The 24,471-nt window shown below is 50.6% G+C and overlaps 1 protein-coding gene across 1 annotated transcript in view; it reads right to left on the bottom strand.

The window, feature by feature from the left end:
- The window catches only part of ST14 (ST14 transmembrane serine protease matriptase), a 53,886-nt gene extending 31,431 nt beyond the window's left edge, over window positions 1-22,455 (bottom strand). Inside the window, exon 1 of the mRNA XM_050755948.1 lies at window positions 22,069-22,455. Within this exon, the coding sequence (XP_050611905.1) occupies window positions 22,069-22,149 (81 nt within the window). The 5' untranslated portion in view covers window positions 22,150-22,455. The remainder of the gene's footprint in view (window positions 1-22,068) is intronic.
- Window positions 22,456-24,471: the final 2,016 nt, after the last annotated feature.

Below are 24,471 nucleotides of genomic sequence, written 5' to 3'. Positions count from 1 at the left end.
GACCACCATCCCACCCAGCAGGGACGGATCAGACCACCATCCCACCCAGCAGACACGAGATCAGACCACCATCCCACCCAGCAGGGACGGATCAGACCACCATCCCACCCAGCAGAGGCGGATCAGACCACCATCTCACCCAGCAGAGGCGGATCAGACCACCATCCCACCCAGCAGACAGGAGATCAGACCACCATCCCATCCAGCAGGCACAAGATCCAACCATAGCCATCCCACCCAACTTTCCTCAGGGAGAGAGGGGTCAGATCCAGAAACCCAGGAAGGGGGAGTGGAGGAGTCCTGGAGCACACCCTATTTCATCTTATCTCGTCGTCTGAAGCACACTAGAGCAACTGATGCATATCCTCCCCAAGGCCAGGCTCTCCAAAATGAAAAGAAAAAAAGACTGATTTCTAGAGGGCCAAAAAAAGAGACCTATTTTATTTGATAATATAGGAAAGATTCTTGCGGCCAGCCTACTCTCATTAAGTCAGAGAAACTCACCAGGGCTGAAAGCTAAATGCTGAGCTAACAAAACTGTGTGAGTCAACCCGAGAATCCTCCCTCTGAGAGGAACGCTCTCCTGGTTCCTCAAACACACTCAGACCTGTCGCTGAGTGCAAACTCTCCAGGGCCCACGACCCCACTGGCTCTGGGGACCAACAAGTCCAAAGCCAGAATTTGCCATGGGTAGCTCAGAGCATGGTTCTCCTTAGAGAGAAGCGATAGGGAAGGGCCCCTACACTTATCAACAAAAATACTACCAACTGCCCACAAAGCCACACGAGATTCCAACCAAAGCAAATAGGGAAAAATGAAGCTTCGGGCCAGACCCTTTCTAAAGATCGTTCCTCACGTGGCTAAGGTTGGGTGTGATCTGCTGGGAAGGAAGGGGCTGAACCTGGAAACCTGAAGAGGTCCCTTGGAATCCTGGGGAGGGACCGTGAAGGGCAATCGCATGACAATGGTAACCTGTTTCTGAGGCTGAAGATCAAGGTCAAGGGGCAGGGGCGATGCCACTGGCTAGGGACACAGCTGTGCTGCTCAGACCTGAGGCAAGGACAGGGGTGGCTGGATTTGTGTGCTGCTGCCAAGTGCCACTGACTTGTGGCCAAGGCTCTTGACTGACACACTCAGTGACTCAGTGTACCCACCCACCAGGCGGGACAGATTTCAATCCCATGACGTCATCACCCCCACCAGGGTCATGAGAACCATAAACTATCCCTGTAATTGTTCAAGCGAGAAAGGAGAGCAGAGCCCGAGCACCTGCAGGGGCTCCCCGGGGAAGAAAGCATTCTGTGGCAGGTCGAAGCTGCCTTCCTTTGCAAGGGAAAGATGGAGCCAGCACAACCTCATGGGCGCTCCCTGCTGGACTGGCTACAAGGTTGTGCTGGATCCTAGCCAGATTCCCTGGATACCCAGCACGACTCAAGCCCACCTCAGAGGACAGCAGGGAACGACTGCCAAGAACGAACTCTGTGTTTGTCACCTGGGCAATGCTGAGCTGAGACAGACACCAGAGGGATGCTGCAGGAAGGCCTATTCATCAGGCTGCTGATTATAAAAGGGACCCGTCTCCAGCTAGGAGGGACCCCACATACACAGGCCCTCCCTAGTTAAATCAGCAGCCACCAGGAAGCTCCGGGAGCTGTGCACAGAGCAGGCAGTCAGCAGGCTCCTGAGGGCGGGACTTCACCCCACCTGCCACCATGGCAGTCCAGGGCCCAGCACAGGACCTCATAAGAGAGGACACTTGAGTGCTTATCTGGGGATGACCCAGGGGCAAATGAGAAAGGAAAAGAAACCCCACACTGGAATCCTCCCACCCACTCCCCAACTAGGGACAATCGATCTCTCTAGAAGCCAATTTTCATGAAACCTGCAAAAGCCTACGGTGCCCACTGATTGCAACCCCCAGCATTTCCTGGACTTGTCTGGTCGTGAAAAAGAACAATAAAATCAACTGAAACAAATGCAGTGTTTGTTCCACGTCCAGATTCCCAAACCCCTCTCCCTGGAGATGCTGATGTCAGGCGTCAGGAGCAGGGCCTGGGATTTGGAAGTTTTTATCAAGTGCCCCAGGTCATTCTTGGGAACCTGAAAGTTGGAGAAACTCCACCCACCATTTCCTGGAGGCTCACCCCTTCCCGTCACCAGCAGGAGGAGCTGACTTAGTCTCAGCTGGTCTATTTTGGGCAACCACCCGGGATGCAGGGAAGCTGCTGTGCCAGGTTGAACTTTGCTTCCACACCCTGGGGACCCTCCCACAATTGGTTATAAGCAGAGTCCCAGAAGTCCCTGAGGCTATCACTTTTCCCAGAAATACACACTCCAGCTCCTCCTGGGAGAGCACAGGGCCAGCTGCAGGCCCAGCCAGCTGGTAGTAGACACCCCAAAACCCCAGCCCGCCCACCTTTCCCTTTGGCCCGTCACCGCCCTCAGCTGCCTCACTAGAAGGAGCTGCTGGAAAACAGGTGGGGCTGCAGGGCCCCAAGGAAGATCCAGAAATATCTGTAGATCTGTAACCCCAGCCCATCGGGGAACACAAAGCTGACCCACAGCCAAGAACTCCCACTGAAGGAAGTAAACCGAGTCTCCACACCTGGTTACAGCCTGAAGGAAAGTCCCCCAGGGCCTGACTCACCCGGCTGTGAGGACATTGTCAACACAAAAACCCAGGTTCTCTGCCAGCGAGCAGCCAACTCCTACAGGTGTCAGGTCCCATCTCCACTCCCAGCACTGCCCAGGGCCCTCCCCATGCAGCCAAGGGACCAGGAGCCTTGTCCAGAGCACCCTTGACATAAGTAACGCCATCTTAGAAAAAGACTTCATCTTACATTTCACAGGGCACTTCGCCAATAGGAACAAGACGTTTGCTTAATAAATAAAGACTACATCCAACCAGACAAGGGAATACACAAGCACACTCCTTCACTGTCGTTCCAGAGGACCCTGTGGCCATAAAAAGAGCAGGACTTTGGCAGCTCAAGATGCCATCTTCACTGACACCGTTTTGCTGTCACTCGTGATAAGCACCCAGAATCTGCCAATGAAGCCTCTGCCAACATCAGAAACTCTTCCCTGCAAGATCAACAAATGACCCGGCTCACACCAGGAGATTCTTTTATCTTCGTGGCTCTCCCTGGACTGGTTTGTTAACCCTTTTTCCTATCCCCTTTCTCTTGATGTTAAATGTTCCTTTGATGTGGAATGTTTAATCTGTACTTCTATATATTGGTTAAGAATATTATTATGTATAGTTTGCAATGTTGACTGGAGTGGTTTGAGCCTGTGTGCCTGAGGCTCTGACTGCGGAGTGAATGGGAAGTACTAAGGAGAACTGTCTCTTTGGGAACTCCATGCGGCCGTGGCTTGTGTGATTGAAGTCGCATCAATAAGTCTGACCTTGTGGAAGGACACAAAGGTGCACGGACCTGGTTGTCTGTGACCTCGTACCACTCATGAGAATTGGCACAGTCAGCTTACTGGGCATAGATGGCATAGTTGATTCTAAGGCCAAAACCTCCACTAAAACTGAAATTAGAAATCAAGCCATTTGAAAAAAACAAACTGCCACCCTCTTGAAAAAGAGACATCGGCCGGGCGCGGTGGCTCAAGCCTGTAATCCCAGCACTTTGGGAGGCCGAGACGGGCAGATCACAAGGTCAGGAGATCAAGACCATCCTGGCTAACATGGTGAAACCCCGTCTCTACTAAAAATACAAAAAACTAGCCGGGCGAGGTGGCGGGCGCCTGTAGTCCCAGCTACTCTGGAGGCTGAGGCAGGAGAATGGCGTGAACCCGGGAGGCAGAGCTTGCAGTGAGCTGAGACCCGGCCACTGCACTCCAGCCTGGGCGACAGAGCGAGACTCCGTCTCAAAAAAAAAAAAAAAAAAAAAAAAAAAAAAAAGAGACATCATCTCACTTCACCGTGAAAGTCTGGCTCCCTGAGGAAAACCTCAGGTGATGGGGTTCTTTACCCAGGTCCTGCAGCTCCAAGAGCTGACAAGGTCTCGGCTGTTGCCAGGCGAGGAAGCTGGTGGAGCCAGAAAGGCTCATAGCAAGTGTGGTCTCAACTTAGGAGATGGCGATTGACAAAACAAATTTTTTTTTTATTTTTATATTTTTTGAGACAGAGTTTCACTCTTGTCGCCCAGGGTGGAGTGCAGTGGTGCCATCCCGGCTCACTGCAACCTCCACCTCCCGGATTCAAGCGATTCTCCTGCCTCAGCCTCCCGAGTAGCTGGGATTACAGGTGCCTGCCACCACGCCCGGCTAATTTTTGTATTTTTAGTAGAGACAGGGTTTCACCACGTTTGCCAGGGTGGTCTCGATCTCTTGTCCTGGTGATCTGCCCGCCTCAGCCTCCCAAAGTGCTGGGATTACAGGCGTGAGCTACTGCGCTCGGCCTAAAAACAAATTTTAACTCGGCTAAAAGAAGAGGAAGCCAGTTGTTGCATAACCCCCACTCATACAGTTGGCTAAGGTAGGAAATGGAACCATTGCCCAAATAGAGTTGGAAGTCAGAAAGACTCCCTGTATGACCCCCTGAGGATGTACAGTCAGACTTGAGGACCCTAAAAATGTTAAGCCCGGCCAGGTACGGTGGCTCATGCCTGTAATCCCAGCACTCTGGGAGGCCGAGGCAGGCGGATCACGAGGTCAGGAGATCAAGACCATCTTGGCTAACACAGTGAAATCCCATCCCTACTAAAAATACAAAAAAATTAGCCAGGCGTGGTGGGACGGGCCTGTAGTCCCAGCTACTTGGGAGGCTGAAGTAGGAGAATCACTAGAACCCAGGAGGCAGAGGTTGCAGTGAACCGAGATCATGCCACTGCACTCCAGCCTGGGTGACAGAGTAAGACTCCATCTCAAAAAAAAAAAAAAAAAAAAAAAAAGTTAAGCCCCAAAAGAAAAACTCCCTACACTTTTAATGCAAAGTATCTGACAGATTGCTAGACAGGCAAAGAGCCAGCTCAAAGAATTTTAAGGGAAAGTAAATCCCCGTCAGAGGTAACTTTTAGGGAGGAACCCCTGGGACCAAAGGAGCCCCCTGCAGAGAACTTAGGAGATTACAATGAGCTTTGGGGTGGGTATATACAGCAAGATGTATAATAAACAGAAAAATAGTTACCAAAGATACTACAAGAATCACAGTCCTCAGGACACCAGTGAGAACAGAGAATACACCACAGCAGAGTTACCAAAACTAAGAATAGATTTTTGCCAAAGACAGAGCACAGATGCAGATTGGCCCCTCCACCTGTGGGAGAATGGAGCAGACACCATGGCACTATGGAGCACAGAAACGCATCACATCCCTACACAAGCAGGAAACTGTCATGAGCTATTACAAAACTACCAAACCATAAACCATTAGAACCATCAACAAATCAGCCAAGGCTGGGTGTGGCGGCTCATGCCTGTAATTTCAGTACTTTGGGAGACTGAGGCAGGTGGAGTGAGGAGTTTGAAACCAGCCTGGCCAACATGGTGAAACCCCATCTCTACTAAAAATACAAAATTAGCTGGATGTGGTGGCACACGCCTGTAGTCCCAGCTACTCAGGAGGCTGAGACAGGAGAATCGCTTGAACCCAGGGGGTGGAAGTTGCAGTGAGCCGAGATCGCGCCACTGCAATCGAGCCTGGGCAAGAAAGAGTGACTCCAGGCCAGGCGTGGTGGCTCATGCTTGTAATCCCACCAGCACTTTAGGAGGCTGAGGCGGGCAGATCACCTGAGGTCAGGAGTTTGAGACCAGTCTGACCAACATGGAGAAATCCCGTCTTTACTAAAAATACAAAAAATTAGCCAGGCGTGGTGGCACATGCCTGTAATCCCAGTTACTCAGGAGGCTGAGGTAGGAGAATCACTTGAACCCAGGAGGCGGAGGTTGCGATGAGCCGAGATTGCACCATTGCACTCCAATCTGGGCAACAAGAACAAAACTCCATCTCAAAAACAAACAAAAAATAAATAAAGAGAGAGAGAGAAAGAAAAGAAAAGAAAGAGTGAGATTCCGTATCAAAAAAAAAAAAAAAAAATCAGCCAAGATGTGTTCTAGCCCTCTGGGACTGGATCACACCAGCCTGGAGATCTGTCCACCCATACTCAGACCCAACAAAATCTGGAGACAGACGTGAAAAAAATCTAACACAGGGACAAAGGAATCCAAGAAAATCAGCGATCTTAGGGACGGTATGTGATAGATATAATGAATTTGCCATTCCGCTTGAAATTCCAGCCGTAAATGAAATGCAGAGAACACTTCTGTTAGGAGCACCACCTAATCTGCAGTCCTCCTACATGAATGCTCTCTCGGCATGCAGAGTCATGCAAGATACACTAGACCCGTAATTATCAGGAACCCATAAGGTAACATTTATGGCAAACTTGAAAAACATATCAAGAGAAAGGGGATAGGAAAAAGGGTTAATGAACCAGTCCGGGGAGAGCCACAAAGACAAAAAGAAATCTGGGCTTGGCTAGGTTAGCTGTTTCATCAGTCTCTCAGGGAAGAGTCTGTAATGTGGGCAGAGCCTTTGGCAGTGGACGTTGGGTCCTTATCACCAGTGACAGCAGAGGGTGAACTGCCAAAGTCCTGCTCTTTTTATGACCACAGAGTCCTCTGGTGAGGACTGAGAGTGGAAGAGTATGCTTGTCTGTTTGGATGCAGTCTTTAAATTTATCAAGCAAAACACCTTGTCCTTGTTGGCAAAGTGCCCTATGAAATGTAAGATGGAGTCTTTTTCTAAGATGGAGTTATTTGTGTCAAGGGTGTGGGCTGCCACCCACACCCCCACCCCACACCCACACACCCCACCTCCAGGAGAAGCAGAAGAGGGCCCAGGAGAGCAACACTGGATTTGGAGTCAGATAGATTTGGGTTCAAAATTCAGCTCTGCCACACTTTCAGCTCTCTGGGTTTTTGAAAAATTATCCTCCTTTAACCCTTTTTTCATCTGAAAATGAAGCCGAGCTGCTGTAAGAATTAGACGTGATATTGAAAACACCTACGTGGCACAAAGACGTCCAAAAATAATGAGTGTATTTGCTATGGCCACTACCTCCTTCTCCAGGCCGTGGGCCCCAGGGAGGAGGGATGGGACAATCCCTTGGGAGCCCTCAGAGGCGGAAGAGCAGCTCCTGGGGCTGCAGCCGTGGGCAGACTCCCTCCGCCTGCCGCTGTGGGTCTGTCCGTGGTTTTGGATCCCTAACTTGTCCTAAGGAATGATCCAGAGGCCCTTTGTGTCCTGCTCCTGCTTCAAGCTAACTGTTTCATTATTTTCAGGCTGTGCAAAAAAAGTATTTGAAACAAGGTTTTCATTGTTTTAAAAAAAGTTTTTGGAAACTACCAGAAGCTTGATGTGTAAGCTGAGGCCCAGAGCATGCTGCGAGCTGGCCAGCACTCTCTGGCCTTGTGGGGTAAACCACCCATGGGTGCAAGTGGATAGGGACACCCTGGCTGGCCTTCTTCTCTCTCCCAGAGAGAGTGGACAGAAGGGCTGCAAGGAAGCGGATGGCAGTGGAGCTCTGCTGGAACCATGGCTCAGGGCAGAGTGACAAGGGCGGGTAGATGTGGACCAGCCAAGGATGGGCTCCTGGGCTCCTGGAAAGGCCTGCCAGGTTGCTCCCCACTAAGGCCCAGTAGACTTGCGCTGTTAAGGTCTTTCATTCTTTTGTTGGGGGGGTGTCTGTTTGTTTTTTGTTTTGTTTTTTGTTTGTTATGTTTTTTGTTTGTTTTTGTTTTGTTTGTTTTGAGACAGAGTTTTGCTCTGTTGCCCAGTCTGGAGTGCAGTGGCACCATCTTAGCTCACCTCCGCCTCCCAGGTTCAAGCAATTCTCCTGCCTCAGCCTCCCGAGTAGCTGGGATTACAGATGCCTGCCACCACGCCTGGCTAATTTTTGTATTTTTGTATTTTTAGTAGAGACAGGATTTCACCATTTGGCCAAGCTGGTCTTGAACTCCTGACCTCAGGTGATCTGCTCACCTCGACCTCCCAAAGTGCCGGGATTACAGGCGTGAGCCACCGCACCCAGCCTTTCATTTTGTTTTGAAGTTTGAATGGGAACTCCAGCTGTTCCACCAGACCAGAGGGAGGAATGGCACTGCCTGGCTTTTGGCTGATGGGTGAACAGTGGGTGGAGAAATTAAAATTAAAGGGAGACAGTAGGTAGGCCTCAGTCATTAGCAGGAACTAGCTAATTATGTTCTATTTGGAAGGCCATAAGTGGTTATTAACCCACTTTTAAGAGGGGAAAACTGAGGCACAGAGAAAAGTATTTGCCTCAACGGCTCAGGGCTCTCAGTCCTGACCACTCACCGGGTTACACCAACCCTCCCCTGCACCAGCTCCCAGAAAGGAAAGGAGAGACTCGGGTCAGGCAGTCCTCACTGAAGCTGGTTCTTTGCCCTCCTACAGGGTCCCACTGCAGATGCGTGAGGCTTGTACAGAGCACCCTTGACATAAGTAACTCCATCTTAGAAAAAGACGTCATCTTATGTTTCACTTTGTCAACAGGGACAAGATGTTTTGCAAATAAATAAACACAGCATCCAACCAGACAAGGACATACACAAGCTTGCTCCTCCACTGTCCGTCCTCAGTAGAAGACTCTGTGGCCATAAAAAGAGGACAGCTGCGGCCGTGCGTGGTGGCTCACGCCTGTAATCCCAGCACTTTGGGAGGCCGAGGCAGGTGGATCACGAGGTCAGGAGATCAAGACTATCCTGGCTAACACGGTGAAACCTGATCTCTACTAAATATACAAAAAATTAGCCGGGTGTGGTGGTGGGCGCCTGGAGTCCCAGCTACTCGGGAGGCTGAGGCAGCAGAATGGTGTGGACCCGGGAGGTGAAGCTTGCAGTGAGCGGAGATCACCCCACTGCACTCCAGCCTGGGCGACAGAGCGAGACTCCGTCTCAAAAAGAAAAAAAAAGAGGAGAGCCAGGCGCAGTGGCTCATCCCTGGAATCCCAGCACTTTGGGAGGCTGAGGTGGGAGGATTGCTTGAGCCCAGGAGTTTGAGACAAGCCTGGGCAATGCAGTGAGACCCCATCTCTACAAAAAATTTTTTAAAAATTCGCTTAGCTGGCCGGGCGCGGTGGCTCAAGCCTGTAATCCCAGCACTTTGGGAGGCCGAGACGGGCGGATCATGAGGTCAGGAGATTGAGACCATCCTGGCTAATACGGTGAAACCCCGTCTCTACTAAAAAATACAAAAAACTAGCCGGGCGAAGTGGCGGGTGCCTGTAGTCCCAGCTACTCGGGAGGCTGAGGCAGGAGAATGGCGTGAACCCGAGAGGAGGAGCTTGCAGTGAGCTGAGATCCGGCCACTGCACTCCAGCCTGGGTGACAGAGCAAGACTCCGTCTCAAAAAAAAAAAAAAAAAAATTCGCTTAGCATGGTGGCATAGCTACTCAGCAGGCTGAGGCGGGAGGATCACTTCAGCCTGGGATGTCAAGGCTGCAATGAGCTGTGATCACGCCACTGCACTCCAGCTTGGGCAACAGAGCAAGATCCTGTCTCAAAAAAAAAAAGGCAAACAAAAGAAACAAAAAACAAAACAAGAGAAAAGAGCAGGACGTCAGCAGCTTGAAATGGCTCTTAATTGACACCATCTTGCTGTCACTCGTGATAAGCACCTAGCGTCTGCCAGCGAAGGCTCTGCTGACATCAGAAACTCTTCCCCATGAAACCGACGGACTGCCCAGGTCAGAGCAGGAGGGTCTTTTTGTCTTCATAGCTCTCCCTGGACTGGTTCATTAACCCTTTTTCCTAACCCTTTCTTTTGATGATAAATGTTACTTTGATGTGGGATGTTTAATCTAGACATTTATATATTGATTATATGATTAAGTATGGCCTGCAATGTTGACTGACTTGTGGAGTGTCTTGAGCCTGTGTGCCCGAGGCTCTGACTCCTGAGCGAACAGGAAGTACTAAGGAGAATTGTGTCTTTGGGAACTCCATGTGGCTAGTGGTTTTTATGACTGAAATTGCATCAATAAAAGTCTGAACTTGTGGAAAGACACAAACGTGCAGGGACCTGATTATCCGTGACCTTGCACCACCCACGAGACCCCCCTAATATTGCAGAAAAGCGAACTGAAGCCCAGAGAGATCATGCTCTGCAGATCCAGCAAGCCCGCGTCTGAGTATTTATCCAAAGGAAGGAATTGAAACCAGGATCTGAAGAGACAGCTGCATCTGATGCTCACTGCAGCACCGTTCACAGAGGCCAAGATGTGGGAACAACCTAAGCGTTCCTTAGCCAATGAATGGATACACAAAAGGTGGTCCATACATTCAATAAGAGATCTTGTAATAAGTGTTCTTATCACAAAATAATAATAACCATTATAAATAAGTAGAATAATAGATAAAGGGGGCAGGAGGAAACTTTGAAAGGTGATGGATATTTTGCAGCCTAACTTATGGTGATGTTGTCACTGGTGTTTCTGCACGTCCACACTCATCAGGTTGTACACATTAAATAGAAACAAAAGAAATAAAAAACAAAACGAGAAAAGAGCAGGACGTCAGTAGCTTGAAACAGCTCTTAATTGACACTATCTTGCTGTCATTCGTGATAAGCACAACAGTGGTATCATCTGCGGATCTTATTCAGACTTCCCGTTTCACTGCTACTTATGTGAATATTAAATTCCATTCTATGTCATTGCTAGCACAGGCCGCTGTCTCTAACATCACAAAGAGGTACAGCTTTTTGTATATCAATCATACCTCAATAAAGTAGTCTAAATCAATAAATACAGTGTTGATTTTTAAAAAAAAAAGGAACACTGCAAATGGGCCCAAGAGATGGTCCCCTGCTGTGCCCATCCCTGTATATGGGTTGTCACTCCTTCCACATTGGTCCAAGGGCACTGGCTCCCCCAACTCTCACCTTGGCTCTAGCCAGGAGGGTCCCCAAGCCTGTTAGGAACCAAGAGGTTCCTAGGCAGACGCATCTGCCTGCTCAGAATGGCTGGGCTCCCCTACCGCCTACCGAACCCTGCCTGCCCTCGAGCACACAGGCCAAAGCTGAGTCTCACCAAGAATCCTCCCGGGACCACAACAAGCCATGGTACTTTCTCCCTGGAGCCTCACCTCTTCCCCAGCCTGCACCATGCTGGGTGGACCAGGAAGTCCTGGCTGGTCACAGTGCCCCGGTTTCCTTTTCCTACTGCCTCGCTCCCTCCCCTTCCACCCTCGACCTTGCCCAGAGTTAGCACTTGATTGATTAACCGATGGATTGATGGAAGGTCTTCTCTTCCCACAGCCAGACTTAGGCAGCCTCCCCAGGGCAGGCTGGAATAACCCACCAGTTGCCATGTGCCCTCCACCAAGAAGGGGAGAAAATACTCAGTCCACATCTCAGGGCTCTGCTGACAGTCCCCCAGGCTCTCTGGGCTCAGACCTGGCCTGGCCACCCACTGTCCTCAGGCCCCATTTAAGGTTGGACTTTGCTGGATCTCTCCTGGTCCTCAGTTCAGTGTGTCGCCCTCAAAATACACACACCAGGACATAACCTCTTTTGCCAATTCTAGCCAGAGAATTCCATCTCTGCCTCTCCAATTCCACCAAGTTTGCACCAGCCCTCTCCTTATGTGCCAAAGACCTACTTCCCGGCCCAGCTGCCCCACCTTCCTCCTGCCCCAAGTCACCGGACTCACAGCAGAAGCATCTGCCTGCAGCGGGACAACCATGCAGATCCCCCAAAACCCAACAAGAGAAACAAGAGGTGCAGCCAGCGCCTCATAACTTTTTTTCATTCATTTTCTTGACTTTTTATTAAATCCACATTCTGATTTCATGAGCGAGTGTGCCTTCTATTACTGACATTTTTACAGAGATACTTGTAGATTTCCATCCAGTTGTAGGAAATCATACTGAGATATTTGTGCAACTTGCCCAGTTTCTCCCAACAGTCACACCTCATAAACCTCTATCATAATACCACAACAGCAGGACCATCCGCGGATCTTATTCAGACCTCCCGTTTCACTGCTCCTCACATGAGTATTAAGTTCCATCTATGTCATCGCTAGCGTAGTCCCGTCTCTAGCATCACAGTCAACATTTTGAACAGCTCCAACACGAGGATGCTCATGGGCTTCTGTAACCACAGCCACCTCCCTCCTGTCCCCGACCCCTTCAGCTCCACAATCGCTAATCCATCCTCTACTACTAACATGCTGTCATTTCAAAAATTATGTTATATAGGCCGGGTGCAGTGGCTCACGCTTGTAATCCCAGCACTTTGGAAGGCCAAGGCGGGCGGATCACCTGAGGTCAGGATATCGAGACCAGCCTGGCCAACATGGCAAAACCCTGTCTCTACTAAAAATACAAAAATTAGCCGGGTGTGGTGGCGGGCGCCTGTAATCCCAGCTACTCGGGAGGCTGAGGCAGGAGAATCGCTTGAACCCAGAAGGTGGAGGTTGCAGTGAGCCGAGATTACACCACTGTACTCCAGCCTGGGACAGAGCAAGACTCCGTCTCTCAAAAAAAAAAAAAAAAAAAAAAAAAAAATTATGTTATATAAATAAATAATATGGTATGTATGGGATTTTTTTTAACTGCACAAAATTCCCTGGAGGTCCTTCAAGTCGTTGCATCTATCAGCTTGTTCCTTTTCATTGCTGAGTCATATTTCATGGCATGGAGGTGCCAGGTCTGTTTCTGCCTTGGTGGACCCAGGGATCTGCAGAAGCTAGCGGGAAAGACCCAAGCCCGCCTGCAGCCTCTAGAACTGGTTAGGTTCTAAAACACTCCTCCACGGCTACAAATCTGAGCACCTGTTTTGGGGAAAGGACCAACTGTGCAAATAGGGGGGCCCCGCCCCCAGGGGAGGGCACCAGGAGGTCTGTGTCCTCTCTTAGAACCAGACTCTGTCCTGGTGGAATAGGATACAAGCGAGGGGAGAACTGCTGGATCTACCCTTAAAACTGGATTCTCAGAGCTGGAACAGATTCTACAGGGCATGTCACCCACTTCTCATCCTCGCGGGACCATCCTTTTGGAAGAAACAGTGTTTTCCTTAGTACCAGCATTAGGAAGCTCTTCCTTCCACCAAGTGTGATCAGCACCGCCATCACCTCTGCACTAATTAGCACTGTAACAGAACCAGCCTAGTTCCCAGCTCAGGAGACGCTCCAGTGGAAGCTGTACCTCGGTGCTCGTGTGCTCGCTCAGTCTGCACCTCCTCTGGCTAAACATGCTCAACTCCTCTGATCATTCAAACAAAATGTTTTCTAAACCCTGGCCATCTGACTCAATCTCACCCTTAGTCATCTTCCCTTGAAGACACCATTTCCAGAATTCACCAGCATAACCCACAAGAGGTCTGACCAGCGTGGCCTCCGCAGAGGCTGCCTGCCAATTACCTCCCTCATTCTGTTTGCTCTTTTTCCATTAATTGTCCAATAATGCGTTCAAGTAACACACCCAAACAATAAAACGATTAAAATAAGAAGAAGGAAAGAATGATATGTTCCCATGATGAAAGCTTATAAGGCAATCAAAAATAGTTTTTCGAAAAGTAGAGGCCGGGCGCGGTGGCTCACACTTGTAATCCCAGCACTTTGGGAGGCTGAGGTGGGTGGATCACGAGGTCAGGAGATCGAGACCATCCTGGCTAACACAGTGAAACCCCGTCTCTACTAAAACTACAAAAAAATTAGCCGGGTGTGGTGGCGGGTGCCTGTAGTCCCAGCTACTTGGGAGGCTGAGGCAGAAGAATGGCGTGAATCCGGGAAACGGAGCTTGCAGTGAGCTGAGATTGTGCCACTATACTCCAGCCTGGGCACTCCATCGCAAAAAAAAAAAAAAAAAAAAAGTAGATAATGACATGGAAAAGCTATCTACGATAGAATGTTAAATGAAAAAAATAGGCTGGGCACAGTGGCTCATGCTTGCAATCCCAGCACTTTGGGAGCCCAAGGCAGGCAGATCACTTGAGGCCAGGAGTTCAAGACCAGCCTGGCCCATATGGTGAAACCCCCATCTCTAATAAAAATACAAAAATTAGCTGGGCGCGGTGGCACACACCTGTAATTTCAGCTACTTGGAAGGTTGAGGCAGGAGAATTGCTCGAACCCAGGATGCAGAGGTTGCAGTGAGCCAAGATCGCTGTACTCCAGCCTGGGCGACAGAGCAAGACCCTATCTCAGAAAAAAAAAAATAGTCACTCCTGCCCTTCAAAACTCAGCTCAGGCATCTCCTTGGAGTAATTCTTGGAGATCCCTCCCCAACACCTCCCTCCCAGACTCATGTCTTTACTGCAGAGTGGAATTAATGATGACTCCATTTGGGGGAGAATAGGTGTGCACACAAACAGCAGAACACGCACACAAGGCTTGTGGGAGAATATAAACCAAACTATTTATAGAGGTTCTAAAATCTGGGAGAGGGAATTTCAGAGGAGTTTCACATTTTACACTGTACATTTCTATACTGTGTGACTTCAAAAAAGAAAAGCTTCCTAAATGTTGTAATGAGGAAAAAAATTTTTTTAGAAAACATGCAGAGGCAATACCAAATTGTTAAAATGTCTCTGTAGGGGCATTTGTGTCATTTTTATTTAAAAAAAAATTTTTTTTTTTTTGAGACAGTGTCACTCTGTCATGCAGGCAGGAATGCAATGGCATGATCTCAGATCACTGCAACCTCTACCTCCCCGGTTCAAGTGATTCTCCTCTCTCAGCCTCCCGAGTAGCTGGGATTACAGGTGCCCACCATCATGCCTGGCTAATTTTTGAATTTTTAATGGAGATGGGGTTTCATCATGTTGGCCAGGCTAGTCTTGAACTCCTGACCTCAAGTGATCCACCTGCCTTGGCTGGTGGGATTACAGTGCTGATTACAGTGCTGAGATTACAAGTGCTGGGATTACAGGCGTGAACCACCATGCCCAGCCTCATTTTTAAGTTCTTACTACTTATCTGAGTTGGCCAAGTTTTCTTTGAATATGTATCTATTAGCCTTTTAATAATAATTTTTAAAGGTATAACCAAATAAAAACATGGGGGGAAGAAAACACACTTCAACTTTGGGCAGTGACACTTGCATGCCCGGTCTCTCCTGGGCTCGCTGTCAGCTCAGAACTCTGGGTCTCGTGCTTTCTGCTCCATGGTTGAGGGAGGTGGTTCGGTGAGCGAAGCGCTGACTCCTGACCCAGACAGAGGCGTTCTGCTCAGTGCAGCCTATCAGACAGGCTGTCCAGCTGCTCTGACTCATGATCAAGTCATACAAGGTACTGGCCTTTCCCTCCCAGCTGGTGTCATCTATGGAGCTGATAGGCAAAAGCCCCAAGTCCTCATGTGAGCTGTTACTGAATGAGAAATGACACAGAACCCAGGAAGAGGTGAGAAGCAGCCTGAGGTCACCACCCAAAGTGACGTGGATTCAAGAACAGACCCCCCCTTAGTCACAGCCTTTCAATCAGACACAAGCCTACCAGACCTTCGATCCTCCAGCACCCAGTGCTCCATGCCCAGCAGACAGGAGGCCAATAAAACCCCCTGTCCAGGATACAAGTGGTGTGTGCACAATGACCAACTAGATACATTGAACCACAGACAGTAAGGAGGGGAGAGAGGCGTGAAAAATGATTTGTTGGCATAGGTGGGTGAATTGGTTTTCATTTTAAAACTTCCACCATAATTTTTAATCAGATGTATAATACATAAAGCCACATCTAAGTAAAGCCTGTTGAAATCACGTCTCCAGCTGTGCTCCTGGTCCACCAGCTAAGGAACCTCATCAAAAGGGGAAACCAGACAAGTTGGTGTAGGATGTTGGTAGCGCACCAGCACTGGTACCAGGTGATCGCCACTTCCTTGTTATGTGCCCACAGCTCTCTGGTGAATAACGTGTTCTAGCAGTTTGCTGGGGATACGCAGCGTCACCATCATCTCAGGAACACAATTGTAACATGGCATCGTGGTGAGCTCCCAGGCTTTGAAGCTGTGCAGATCTAAGTTTGAATTCTTGCTCTACTTCTTACTGCCTTTACACAAACCCTTTCAGCCTCAGCATGCTCATCTGTGAACTGGGCATTTTTTTCCCACGTAGCTGTTGTGAGGATAAAGTGAGGTCATGAATTGAAGTGCAGATATTTAGTGAAAGGTAGAAATAACTGTCATCACATTCTTCTCCACCCTTTCACCATCGCCACCACCATCATCATCCCCACCACTACGTCAGCATCACCAGCGTGGGCCAAAAAGAGTCAAAGGATCCAAGATTTTGATCAGTTAGCCAACTATCACAGGATTCAGGGGAAAACCCCAAAATATTGCTAAGCCCAGGCAGAATAGGAAAATTCTGAAAATATGAGCATCTGAGACAGAATATTTAGCAGGGAGCTGTTTCTGGAAATATTCTTAACAAAGCAAAAAGGGCAACGACTGTCCACGAGCACTGAGCAAACCCCAAACGCACTCCTCACACTGCCAAGCAGGCCAGGCTAAGCACTCTGAGAATTCCGGAAGTTTCTATTCCCATGCTACCAAACGGTTTCTGTAATTTAGTCCCAGGCATCTCAGAAATATCCGGAGAAGAGAAATCCAGTTTCTTACCGAAATCTGATGAACTCCCAACCTTTAGTATTCCACCCCCTCCTGAGCCCGGTGGGATGACAGCCCTGTTCCCATGTCACAGCCCATATAGGATACAGCAGGGCCAGACTACCTGGGCTCCAATCCAGATTCCACCACTATTTTGCTCTGCGACCTCAGGCAAGTTACTTAGCCTCCCTGTGCTCCATTTTCCTCACCAATAAAAAGGTAATAACAATAAGGCTGGGCGGGGCGTGGTGGCTCACACCTGTAATCTCAGCACTTTGGGAGGCTGAGGCAGGCGGATCACCTGAGGTCAGGAGTTTGAGATCAGCCTGACCAACATGGAGAAACCCCATCTCTACTAAAAATACAAATTAGTTGGGCATGGTGGCACATGCCTGTAATCCCAGCGGCTCGGTAGGCTGAGGCAGGAGAATCGCTTAAACCCAGGAGGCAGAGGTTTTGGTGAGCCAAGATCACACCACTGCGCTCCAGCCTGGGCAACAAGAGCGAAACTCCATCTCAAAACAATAATAATAATAATAATAATAATAATAATAATAATAATAAGGCTGGGTGTGGTGGCTCACACCTGTAGTTCCAGCACTTTGGGAGGCTGAGGTGGGCAGATTACTTGAGCCCAGGAGTTCAAGACCAACTTGGGCAATATAGCAAGACCCTGCCTCTATAAAAAATACAAAAATTAGTCAGGCGTGCTGATGCCCACCTGTAGTCCCAGCTACTGAGGAAGCTTGAGCCCGGGAGGTCAAGGTGGCTGTGAGCCATGATTGCACGACTGCACTCCAGCCTGGGTGACAAAGGAAGACCCTGTCTAAAAAAAGGTAATAATAATAACACTTATCTCTGAGAGGGGTAATACTTGGTCTCAAAGACCAGTGAGACCACATCTTACTTCCCTTCAGCCATGCCTGACTCAGGACTAGGTACAAAGTTAGTTCAATGGAGCTTGGCAGGAAAAAAGACAAAGAGCAAGCCATGCTCAATAAATGCTAATGATTATTAGTATTCATGATGATTAGTATTCTAGACACTCTAGTAATCATTGCACAATATCAAAAGCAACATCATCTTCAGCACCTGGGCTCCCAGGGGGCTCTGTCACATTTCCCTTCCTCTTCCAAAGACAACTTCTCTTTCAAGAGAGACATGAGCCACCAACCTGGGCAGAACCACAGACCAGAGAAGGAACAGACATCAGGGAAGTTGAGGACCACAGTGTTCTGAGGGACAGAGGCCACTGGCCACAGCAGTAGGCAGTCTGGTAGTCTGGTTCCCAGGGAGCAGAGCGAGGGCCAGGTGGGGGGAGGGAGCTGTAACTGATTCTCCTTCCGCAGCCCGTGACAATGTGGTATCAGGCCAGCAAGCCGGCTCTGAGCAGATCCACCCTCTGACCATTTCCACTGGGAGCAGGTGAAGGCAGCCATCACGCTAGGCACATCTTCTCCTCTTTCTCAGTTATCCCAACTCCTAAACGAGGAATTTCTAGGTGTTCCCAGGACCAAGGCAGAGGGAAAGGTCCAGAAAGCCCCCCGGGAGAAGGCAGACTTCCGGTCCACTCCAGCAGCTGAAGCCCCACCTACGGGACAATCTTAACTTCCTGCTGCTTTCTGCCTTCCCAACCCTCTCCCTCACCCACTACACACACCTGCCCAGTTCATGCTCTAGAGAACAAAAGAGGCAGTTCTCTAAAGTTTTATGTGGGCACAGTGGCTCACGCCTGTAACCCCAACTACTTAGAAGTCTGCGACAAGGAGGATCAATCGCCTGAGCCCAAGAGTTTAAGTCCAGCCTGGGCAACATAGCAAGACTCCCATCTCTAAAAAACAAAACAAAATAAAAGTTTAATTTTCTATGGTGGGAGGGGCAGGGGATGAGAGGGAGAAAGGGATATGCAGCTGGCACACATTTTCTTTTCATAGAAAGATCTTTCTCCTAGAAGCTGGGTAAAGTAGGGGAATGAAAACCAGAAGGTCGGCCGGGCATGGTGGCTCACGCCTGTAATCCCAGCATTTTGGGAGGCTGAGGCAGGCAGATCACCTGAGGTCAGGAGTTCGAGACCAGCCTCAACATGGAGAAACCCCATCTCTACTAAAAATACAAAATTAGCCGGGCGCGATGGTGCATGCCTGTAATCCCAGCTACTCAGGAGGCTGAGGCAGGATAATTGCTTGAACCTCGGAGGCAGAGGTTGCAGTGAGCTGAGATTGCGCCATTGCACTCCAGCCTGGGCAACAAGAGTGAAACTCCGTCTCAAAAAAAAAAAAAAAAAAAAAAGAAAACCAGAAGGTCTTAGGAAGAAGTCTCTATTGCTGGCGAGTAGTTCCTTGAACCTTTGGGGCATCTCCCTGTGTTTGGCAGGGCAGGATGGCTCCTCTGTGAGGTCAAGGCCCCACTGACAACCTGGGTTCTCAGCCTCTCGACAGGCGTCCTACTGATACTATATAATTTTCTTATTTGTCTCAAGTCTCTTTCAACTAGAAAACTCAAGCTGCATCATTTGAACACCACACTGCAACTTACAAAGGGCTTTCATGTAAAGTACCCCACTTAATCCTTTCAACAAACCTGGAATATATATGTCATTCCCATTTTATAGCCACAGAAACCAAGCCTTAGAGATATTGGGTAACATCTCTGAGATCACGTGGCTAGACAAGGTGGCCCCGGGTCTTGGCTGCCTGTTACCTCCTGCCACCACATCACAGATGCCTGCAGTCCCAATTTGCTGACCTGGCCCTTCCAGCTTGTGTTAGAGAGATGCTATGTGCTCACCGAGGGCATATCGAGAAGCTAGTACTCAGGAGTCAGAATTTAGTCCCTGTATCCCACACTACCTTGGGTGGTCCCAAGGATGGGGGCTATGAGTCTAGGGTCTTCCTCACTGCTATTTCCCAGCACCTGGCACAGATTCAGTCAGTGGGTTACCTAGCAGATATTGTTATGTGAATGAATGCCTGAATGATTGACCAGTTAACAAGCAGATGACTCTGAATAGCCAGAGTTGTACACCCTGGCCCCTAGACATCTGATTTTGACCACACAACATCCGATCTTCCAACCCTGGTCTCTGATGCTTAAGGGATGCTGAGTCTTACCTAGGGCAATTGTGATCTGAGAAGGAACCAGTGGATGTTAAGTAGTCACCATCAAATACTCAACAGGAATCAAGATCCTCAGGGAGGCAGGCTTCCTGGTTCTCGTTAATGGCCATAAGAAGTGGCATCTGTGCCTCTGCTTGCTCCCAGGCAGGGCTCACACTATCTCCAGATGCAGTAATGTGCATCAGGGCTCTGAAGGTCATGCAGAACACTTGATGGGGACAGCAGGAGTGGGGTAGAGGCCACGCCATCAGCCTTGGGAAGGAGACAGCCAGATACAAATACCACCGAACAAGGGTGCAGGGATGGATGCAGCTGAGGACAAGGAACTCCGAAATAACAGCACCCTGTGCGCCAGGCTCTGCTGACCCAGATAGCAAACCCAGGGGCAGCAGCCACACCTCCCAGCCAGGGATGGAGATCCTAGCTGCAAACACATACTACAAGGTGATCCCAGGGACTGGGATTTCTGGTGAGGCCAGGGGTGGGAGGAATCTGTAAGACGGAAATGAGCTTCAGCCAATTTCCTCTGGACACTCTGCCTCGCAGCTAATTTTGGCATTCATCTCTTAGCTTCGCTCTCAAGACTGGATGTTCTTTAAAGGAAACAACCACATCTTACTGGTCTCTGAGAGCCGTCCCTTCACCCGTGCCTGGCCCAGGACTAGGTACCAAGTTAGTGCAATAAAGCTCGGCAGGAGAAAAGACAAAGAGCAAGCCACAAGAAGGAAAATGGCAGAGAGGGGAGGAACAGCCCAAGGGTGCAGAGAGCAAATGAGCTTCGCAGAGGAGGAAATGAGCAGGGATGGGGGAAACTAAAGCCAGGGCTTGCAAGTGACAAGAGAAATCCACTGAATGTGGGATCCTGGGGGTGAGTGGAAGGTGAGCCCCAGCCTGGCCACTTGTCCGGGTGGTGAGATGGCTCAGAGAGAAGGCTGGGCCACACGACCAGGAAGACCCTGCTTTCCCCATGTGGGCAGGAGAGTCCTAGAAAGGGAAGGGTGTTGGCACAGGACTGCCCTGAAATAACAAATTCCAAGCAGCAAGCTCTCTGCTGAGGAGGCAGGGAGCCTAGAGCCCTAAGCAGGCAATTAGCAAGGAATCACAAACATAGCAATTACAGCAAGGAAGAGAAGGTGAATCTGCCTCACAGCAGGGCACAGGCACAGCCAGGGGAAGGGCCCAAGTCTTCTGGTCCACTGGAAGCTTTCTTCGTTGTTGAGGGTGAAAAGTGGAGAAAATAGCAGAGCCCAGCCCCGGGTCCTATCTGTGGTGCAGGCAGCGTCCAAAGCCCCAGCGTCTGATTTTCTGCAAGCTCCCTGGGTCGAGATGCTGCTCGGACAAAAGGAATTGATCTGAGACAGCACCAAAATCAGGCTCAGGGAGCAACGGCGGAGGTGTGGAGGCCAGGGGCACCCGGAAGGAGGGGAGAAGGTGAGGGTTAGCAGGGCAGGGAGGCCATCATTTCCAGAGGAGCAAATCCCCTCTGCCAAACAGCCCCTGCCTCTCAGCGCCGCCCTGACCTGGTATGCCCTGGCCTTCCAGAAAACCTGCGGATCTGCGTTGGACAGAGAGGGTAGAGACCTGGCTGCTGTTCCCGCCCGGGCACGACCACCTAGGTGGGTCCATCAGTGAAGTGACTAGCAACCCATCCCAACTCCACACAGGAACATGTAATCTTTCTGAGATCTTTCAATAGGTCTTTCATTGTTCTTTCTGCCAAAGAAGAGCTTCCTGTTTCCGTACCTTGCAAAAAGCTCAAGACACGTTTGTGTTCCCACATCCCTTCCCATACAGCCGCCTTCCCAAAGGGCTCCATCCCCTCTCGCGAAGCCCAGGCAAGCCCGACTGTGGAGTTCCTAGCTCCAGCCCCTGAGTTAGCCAAAGCCCTGCCTCCCAGTTGTCTTCTGCGAGGTGCCAAAGTGCCTTTTGACGGGGAAGGAGAGAAACAAAACAAATTTTCTGCAGAGGCCAAGGATGGCTGAGACTCCAGACTCCCCTGAAACTTCACTTCCGCCCAAATAACCCCACTCCGAGCCCCTGGTTTCTTCCAGATGTTCACTAACAGCGCGAGAGTCATGGAGGGGCCGAGACGCGGCCCCTTTTTTCACCTCAGGGAAAGGACCGAGGGCGCAGGAAGGCCCGGGGGCTTCCCGCCTCCCCCGGCGGGGCGCAGCCGGTCCGGTACCGAAGGTCCAGCCAGCCCCGCCCGCCCGCCCGCCCGCGGCCCGGCACCCGCTGAACAGGAAATTCCACCTGTGAGCCCAGCGCTTGGCCACCGACCCACACGCCAGAGGAGCCGGCCGAGCCCAGCGCCGCTGCAGGGTCGGGCGGGCGGAGCTTCCCCGCGCCCCGCGTCCCCGGCCGGCGCTCACCTCGTGCCGCGAGCTGTACTTGAGTCCCGCGCCGAAGTCCTTCGGGCCCCCTCCGCCCTTGCGGGCCTGATGGCTCCCCATGGTCCCCGAGGCCGGTGGCGGGTCTCAGAGGCGTCGTCCCTGCCGGCGGCCGGCTCCCATGGCCCGCGGGGCGCGGGGCGCGGGGCGCGGGGCGCGGGGCGCGGGGCGGCGGAGTTCCGGGCAGGCCCAGCGCGCCCGGCCGGCGGCGGTGCTCTCGCTCTGACGCGCTCTCTCTTCCTCTTCCTCTCGCTCCGGCTGCAGCTCCGCTCTCACTCTCCGGCCCGGCCGGCGCAGGTAGTTTCAGGGTGTGGCCTCGGCCCGCCCAGCCCGCCGCGCTCGCCTGCGCACCTGCCCGGCTCACCTGCCCGCCCTCGCTGGCCCTGGGGGAGGCTCCTCCCCTCGGCTCTGGTCCTGAAGGTGAGGGAGCCTCCCTCGGTGGTGGTCGCTAAGGCCCTCACCATCACCACGACAGCGTTCACCCACCCCTCCGGCCCTCGCAGGGGCCCTGCCCCGGGAGGGCAGCCCTTTATCCACCTCCTTGATGCCAACCATGTTTTCCCTCCTCCCTCATGCGCCTCCGGTCTCTCCCCTTCACCTTGCTCGCTTTGCTAGAGGACTAAATCTCATTTATGAACCCCCCAAAACCAAACAGAAACCAGAACCGCCCCTGGCCCAGCCTCCCCGTCAGCCACGCAGCCTCCTGTTCTCCAGGCGGGAGGCGCTTGCTGGCGCCTGGGGAGGCCCAGTGACATGAGCTGCTCCACCAGATGCCCTCTGAGCCGTCCCAATGCCCCTCGCCACTTGCAGCATCTGATGCTTCCTCAAATGCCCCCTTTCCCTGGATTCCCGTCCTACTTTCTAGTCCTAAATGTCATGATTCCCAAAGTTCTTCCTTCAGTTTCATCCCTTTCTTCTCTAGGCTTTTTCTCTTGGCAGCACGTCTCGTCTTATGGCTTCAGATAGGAAAACCTCCCTCCCAGCACAGACCCCACCAAGGAGTGCCAGTTCTGCCTTAGCGGTCGCCTGGGGACGTCTCCATTAATGTTCTACTGTATTCCATAGCCAGTGAACATTACCAAGCACATACTATGCACTAAGCACTGTCCTGGGTACAGGGAAATAGGAGTGAACAAAATAAAAATCCCTGCTTTGAGATCAACAAGCCCCATCTTCCTTCCCTGACTTGCCCATTTTCCGCTGTTTTCTCTAATTCTAATGGCAGCATTCTCCCAGGCTCAAATCCTGGAATCATCTTTGATTCTCCACCTTGCTTACACCTCATATCCTATTAGTTCTAAATCTCGTCAGGACTCTGCTGATAAGTATAGCTCTTTCTTTCCTGCACATTTAGAAGACCCCTATGCAAGCCCTCAGAGCCCTTTGCCTGGGTTTGTGTAAGAAAGATCTCCTGCCTCTGGGCTGCCACCCTCTAATCTCTCCTACACATAGCAATCAGGTAAATCTGAAACCACAGCTCCTTTGTGACTTTCCGTGCTCCCGGATCAAATCCAATCTCCTTAGCCTCGCTTCACACTCTGCCCTGTCCTCCCTTAACACCATGCCTCCCAGCATTCCTGTTTGGAGCCCCTCTCTCCAGTCAGGCTTTCTGACCTTGGCACCTTTCCTAAAGCTTTTCGTCCCCTGGAAGCTCTTCTCCTTCACACTCACCTCCGCATATTGGGTCGAAGTCACTGATGGGGTTTTTTAGTGTTGTTCATTGAGTGTTTTTAGCTCTCTGCCTTCTGGGCACAGGCCAGGGTGTTACTCTCTCTTCTCTGAAGTTAGGTTTGGCAGTATGGCTAGCGGTAACCAAGAAAATGTCCAGGGAGGGGACACACCACTTGTATATAGCAGCGTAAGGAGGCACTGGACAATTCCCTGCTCTCTTCTGAGATTAAACCTCTGTGACCTGTGACCCTAAGTGACCACAATGACATGCACTGGATATGCAGCATGAATGAGGCGTCAGTCAGCTTTGGGGATGTTAAGCCACCGAGAGTTGAGGGTTGTTTGTTATTGCTGCAAACCTCACGCATCCTGACTGATGTGCTACCTCCTCCCCAGGAGTTTCCTTCCCTCTCAACCAAAACTACCTCTGTTTGTACCTCTCTCGTGGAACTCACCACCATTTCATTTCATTTCATTCTGTCTGTGTCTTAGCTGTCTTTGCACCCTCAAAGCCTAGCACAATGACTAACACAATATATTGGGTCAACTTAATTGAAAGAAGAATTAATCTGCTGCCTTCCATCACATAAAGCGTTCCAAAGCTAAACAGAAAATATTTATAAAAGGCTGGGCACGGTGGCTCACACCTGTAATCCCAGCACTTTGGGAGGCCGAGGTGGGTGGATCACCTGAGGTCAGGAGTTTGAGATCAGC

Source organism: Macaca thibetana, chromosome 14, assembly GCF_024542745.1.
Source record: "Macaca thibetana thibetana isolate TM-01 chromosome 14, ASM2454274v1, whole genome shotgun sequence".
Taxonomy (NCBI): Eukaryota; Metazoa; Chordata; class Mammalia; order Primates; family Cercopithecidae; genus Macaca; species Macaca thibetana.
This window is presented reverse-complemented; position numbering and strand designations above follow the sequence as displayed.